At 32.9% G+C, this 6544-nt stretch overlaps 1 protein-coding gene across 1 annotated transcript; it reads right to left on the reverse strand.

Moving 5' to 3' along the window:
* Nucleotides 1–5331: 5331 nt before the first annotated feature.
* Nucleotides 5332–6189, reverse strand: LOC127802112 (ethylene-responsive transcription factor ERF027-like). Its single transcript, XM_052337804.1, has one exon. It carries the CDS (start codon nt 6187–6189, stop codon nt 5332–5334), a length of 858 nt encoding a protein of 285 aa, XP_052193764.1.
* Between the last annotated feature and the right edge of the window lie 355 nt (nt 6190–6544).

The raw sequence follows: 6544 nt of genomic DNA on the forward strand, positions 1-6544 counted from the left end.
AGTAACCCTAAAATTTGGAGCAAGAGAAGGAATCATCGTACGGCTGGTGATGCGGGGAAGGACAGCAGATCCGACCGTTAGATTGGCTTAGGAAGTGGTAATTCAAAATCTGTACGTTATCGAGGAATCACGTGGCACGATTTGCCACGCGTGTGGTGCGTGAAAGCCTAAACTATACTTTTCCTTTTTTATAATGGACTAAACTATTCAGCAATGCTATGGTGGCCGGGTTGGGTGGAACTCACCCATCCTTCCATCAATACTGTTCTGTCACCTTAGCTTAGCGTCGGCAACATAATATTAGGGTACGTTTCATAGGGATAAAAATGAAGATGAAATTTATTTATCTAAACTTTAGAAATTTTTATTAAATAATTTTTTTATAAAATTTAAATTTCATCTTAATTTAAAAAATAATTTTTTTATTAAAATTAAGAAATTAAAATTCCTAAGAGATAGAGTATTAAAATCAAGAAATTAAAATTCATAAGAGATAGAGTATTAAAATCAAGAAATTAAAATTCTTAAGAAATAGAGTGAGATCTAGAAGTTCATATAATTGGAATTTCGTCCCACTTTTCACCCCTCAATCAAGAACACCCTTATTATTGACACGAGTATCAAATATCACGCAAGAACGATCATCTCAACATAATATTAGTGTTAAATTAATATGTGTAAGTGTAATTTGAGTATGAAATTTGTCGATACTTGTGACACTCTCTCTTACACCACCAATTTCATGTCACAAAAATAAAGTTTTATAATAACTCATTTCGTGTTAAAGTTTTTAGAGAATTATTGATTATTTACTTAAAATTGTGATTTTTATACTCAATTATTAATGATAAATATTATTACATATATAATGCTCAAAGTTATAATGTCTAACCAATAACTTAATAAATTAAAAAATGACATTACAAGACTCTTAATGTAATTTAAATATATGTTATGCTCCTACATTGAAAAGGAAAAAATATTTATCATAGTTATATTACTCTATAAGAATAGCAATTTTTTTAAATTTTAAAAAAAATATAAATAATCTAAAATGGATAATTAGTCCACATTAATTTCAACAAATTTGAAATTTAAAAATGAAATGATGGCTGGTGATGATGGGCTTCAGAATTAGATAATGGTAGGCTAATTAGGTTATGATAATTAAAGCATATTAAAAGTTGCAAATGATGACAAAATGATTTTGTCGCATTGGAGCAACATTTTCTTAAGGTGAGCGCTCCTTCACTGTTTCACAAAACATGATGTCTGCTATCTATTCGACAGTTTAATTTAAAAATTAACAATGATTTAATCATATATATATATATATATATATAGAAAATTATAAATATTTTGACCCATCTACAGGTTCCAGCTAAGGCAGCAGTCAGCGGAGTGAGCGGGACGAGTTTGTGGAGACGACTGAGGAGACCTTTGCCAATGAATGGTCGCGACGTCACGCTGCCTGCTGTCGGCTCCGCGGTACACATCGCTGCCCTGCTGCTTCTTTCTCACTTCGCTTCGCGTCCACAACTACGCACCATCGTCTCGTCCATTTTAAATAATATTTTTTAATTAAAATATAAATAAAAAATAGATATAAAAAGTATTTTAATTTTTTTATTATTTTTAATATATTAATTAAATTTATTTGACATTTTTTTTTAAAAAAATAACGTGACTTTTATTTAGATTTTTCTAAATATACTTATCTTTATCCCTCAAGATAAATATATCTTGATATTTATAAATAAAAAAAATAATAACACTTGTATCATTCAATACATTTTAAAAAATTTAATAAATAGTTTGATAAAAATTTTAAAATAATTTTTAATTTTATTTTGACCATTTCATTTGTTGATTCGAAAAATATTTAAATCTTATTTTACTTATTTTAATAAATATTACTTAAAAAAATTAAATTACTTAAATAATTTTTTTAGGGTGATTTATCATTAAAAAATATTTAATTTGAATCATAACTATAAGGAAAGCCCACTAGTTTAACGTTATTGCAATATATAGGGTCAAACCTCACATTCACTGTCAGGGACGAATTTAAAGCTCGTGCCAGCCTCAGTCCTACCTCAAATTTTTCTTGAGATTTGGACTATTTGAGAGAAGAAGGGGGTTGAAATCACTAATAAATCTGGACGCCGTCCTTCCCCATATCCATCCTTGGATCCGCCCCTATTCACCGCTTATTTGTTGGACATGAGTTTCGGTTATCTCTCAATTAAAATAAGTTTAAGATTTAAATCCTATGCTAAAAAAAACAAAAACACTCTCAAACCATGAATTACCTATAATGGTATTTAACATTTTAGGTATATATGCTCTCCTACCAACAAATAGACAAATGCTTGATTTATTATAACAAAGGGAACATGCATAGTTAGATTGCAAGTTAGTTTATTTAGAGTTCTGTTTGCTTGAGGTTAGAGATTGTTGAGCTCAAAGGTGGAATATTCGAAATCCTTTTAGAATTTTACTAAGCTTGGGTTTTAGGTTTTAGCTTGGTTTATTTATATCAAATGAATATAATTTAAAAGAGTTGTTTTATTAATTTTAAATTTAAAACTAATTTAGACTCAATTTCAAGCTCATTTATGTGGAGCATACATATTCAATATATATTAAATTTTAAAAAACAAAAATAATATGACAAAATTCTCAATATTGTAAAAATCACAAGCTTTTCATAAATGAATCTCAAATGAACCTATAATCAAGTATATATTTAAAAAATTAATTCATAAATCCAAACAAATTAATAGTACTGGTCTTAAACTAGGCTAAACTCATTTATTAGTCAAGTATAGAAATTATGTTCAAGCTTGAATGGGCCTAAAGAGAGCTACGTGTTTATTTGGAGCCCTATACATGATAATTTCTTACAAATATACTATTATAGAGTTAATTAAAATGAATAAGATAAGAGAGTAACAAGATAAGATCGGAATGTTTTTCGGACTAAGATATGGAATAGTTAAGATAAGGGTAGGAAGCATTCTAAAATTTTTATCAAACTATTTGTTAAATTTTTTGGAATACATTAAATGATACAAGTGTCATTTTTTTTTATTTAAAAAAATTAAGATAAGAAGTCACGTGACTTCCTTTTTAAGGGTTATCAGATAAATTTAACAAATATATTAAAAATAACAAATATATGAAATACTTTTCATATTTAATTTTTTTTACTCCATATCTAGATTAATAAACACTACATATATATATATATATATATCAATATTTGTTATGTAATTAAAATATCCACGTCATCATCCCACATATTAAGCAAGTAGGCTAGACGTCATTGGTTTCTACTACATGGGCATATTACCTCGTTCAACCACACAAAAAATATGGCCTACTAGGTTTCCTAATATCAATTAGTTTGCCTTGGCATATTAAATCCCATCCTCCATGAAGCCTTGCCTTTAAGTTACCATGATCTATCTTTGGTCAAATGAAGACAAGTCCTAACCCAACCCACAGGGATGGCCTCAATGGTCATTTGGGAGAGGTGGGTTAGCCTGATTTTCAGGTTCGAATCCTCTCCCAGCACAGTTACTAATAGATAAGACTCGAATTTATCTCCTCATCACGAAAAAGAGTATCGTGACGAGGTATCCACAAATGGACGTCATCCTAAGACAAGTCCTAACCCTTAATTATCTCTCATCCAATGCTTATAGATGATTAATGTTATATCTTCTTGAGTAGGGTCCCATATATATAAAGGTAATATTATATCTAGGAGTTAAGCATGGTTTGACACATATCTCTCAAATCGATAGGTGCCATGTGTCATGCTTTTCCCCATCTTACATCTTACATACTCTTCGATCTAATCCAAAAATTAATCTCAATATAGTTACTAGTGGGAATTCCGCCTGAGATTCATAAAAGATAATTTTGTTGAAAATCTCACACAACTATTAAGAGATCAAACTATATAAAGGATACAATTCTCTAGAGATAAATAAGACACTTCTATTACCTTAGTGCTTGTTTTCTCGATACCAACTATTAATTTAATTGTTGAAATTCATCGGGACAAAAATACCATTCTTACAAAAGTCCAACATTTGATGTTTCCAATTCTAATTCCTAACAACATCACTTCTTTAATGCAACACGTTCCTAACCACCTAGGACCACCATTAGCAGCGCCCTTGACGAACATGGACCCACCATTGATACATCCCTAACAACCTGGGACTCCATTACTTGTATCCCTAATAAATTATGAGACTTCCATTATCTATATGTTTTGAGTTATGAAATGACCCACAATTTGGAATCTTCAAGAGGCTAGTGATCCCAATGCTTATAAATAGGCTCAAGGGAAGACTAGAGGGGTTTATTACTTCATATTTTTTCATCTTCTTCAACCCTCCAATTTCATTCTCTCCATATTAGTATCACTTATTGCATTCTTTATAACCTATTTTCTAGTAGGGTTGTAAATGAATCGCTCATAAGCTGTTTGGCATTCGGTTCAGTAAAAGTTCATCCCTATTCGACTTATGTTATAAACAAACCGACTTTGACCTTCAATTTGGAGGTCGACTCATAAAAGAGCCAAACTTGAGTAAGACAAAGTTCTGCTCAATTCAACTCGCAAACAAAGTTTATGAAATAAATATTTTTTATTATTAATATTTTGTTATTTATTCTTGTATTTCTGATAAGGTGTTAATGTTTGTTTGAACAATATTATTGTATTTGCTTTGAAAATTTATGCTTCTATTTTTTATATTTTTTGTTATGTAAAAATAAGTTAGAATGGTTTTAATTTAAAAAAAAAAATTAACATCTTAACAACCTAACTAACTAGTTAAAACCGTAAATAATGACAGTAAAACTAATTAACTACACACACACCTCAAATCTACAAGAAGCACCTCATCAAGTGAGAAAAAGAGTATTATTCATAGGTTTGCACCTAGCTATAGCCACACCAAAAAAAAAAAAAAAGATTATTAATTACTAATTTGCTATATGTTTAGGAATATATACAGACATTTCAAAGATACTGGAACTAAATATTAACCAAGTGGTATCTCATTACACACAACACACACATATATCTATATAACCAGTCAAGTTCTTTCTTTCTGTCTGTCTCTCTTTGTAAATTGTAACCATATATATGTGCTTTGAAATACTTCAACTATATGTCTTCATCATAATCTTAAAACAGCAACACTTTCCATGGCTTCTGTTCTGATCACCCTTTGGAAGAAGCAAACATGACCTCAAAACCCACTAATGATATTAAGGCCAATTGATCATCTTAAGGCCGATATATGATCAGTTCTCACCATTAATATCGTATGGGAATTCACTGAAGGTTGGTGGAACCAGCACAGAAGAAGAAACCTTGAACCTCTTACTCCTCGAGGCCTCAACATCGACGTCGCTGCCGCCGCCGGCACTGATCTCCGGACTATCCATCCAGTAATACCCCATCATCATCTGATCTCCAAACCCTTGTTCAAATTCACCCACAAAAGCTTCCCCGATCTCCGATCCATCCGAGTCCATCCCTTGCCGCCGGAATCCAATATTCCACTCTCCGCCGGAATCCGACCCACTCGAGCTCTCCCAGGTCTCGTCCGCCGCCATCGGCGGCACAATGATGCTCGGTTGCACCACCTTCTCAATATTCTTCACATCAACTGGGCTCCGATACTGGGCGCCGTAATTGCTCCTAAAGTTGAAGATGCTAGCGAAAGTGAAGTGATCGCTAACCCTACTTTTACACGACTTGTTTTCCGAGGATTTAACCATGATGTTCTGCAAGTTCTTGCTCAGCTTGGCTTTCAAGGAGGAGAAGCTGAGGCCATGGCGGCCACTGGAATGATCAGCCGCCGTCAATCCTCCACAATTATAAGGAGACGAGTTTAACTGATCTGAATTAGGGTTTGGTGGCGCCGCAAAGTTGGTTCGCGCATGCTCGCCGCGTAGGGCTCGGGCAGCCTCGTCGTAGGCTCGGGCAGCTTCTTCGGCGGTATCATAAGTTCCCAACCACAGTCTGACCCCTTGAGACGAGTCCTTGATCTCTGCAACCCATCTTCCCGACGGCCTCTGCCTTACACCGACAAATCTGCGGGGGGTCGGCTTTACGGGTTTTGCCGTGGCGGTGGCGGTGGTTTCAGAACCGGACATGATCAGAAAGGTGGCAAGAAATTAAGGTGATCAGTAGTTAGGGTTTTGATAATTTTTGAATGGTTTAATTAGGGAGTAGTGGGATTATATATATACGTATATATAGTATTATAAGGGAAGGAGAAAGGGATTGTATGGTTGCATGCGGATTACACATAAGCAAAGGTGAGAGTGATATGTGAAACATAGTATTAAATATAAATCAATATACGTACAAGGTAATTAATTCCAAGATGGATCGAATGAGAAGAAATGGCATATATATATATATATGCATATTTACATGATTCTCATCTCCATATATATATTATTTGTTAATTAATTTGGTAATTAAGCTTGGCCTTTGGAAACTAGT

Source organism: Diospyros lotus, chromosome 5 (assembly GCF_014633365.1).
Source record: "Diospyros lotus cultivar Yz01 chromosome 5, ASM1463336v1, whole genome shotgun sequence".
NCBI classification, from domain to species: Eukaryota; Viridiplantae; Streptophyta; class Magnoliopsida; order Ericales; family Ebenaceae; genus Diospyros; species Diospyros lotus.

Coding starts and splice junctions, on each gene's coding strand:
- LOC127802112 (XM_052337804.1), bottom strand. CDS start 6,189: ATGTCCGGTTCTGAAACCACCGCCACCGCCACGGCAAAACCCGTAAAG.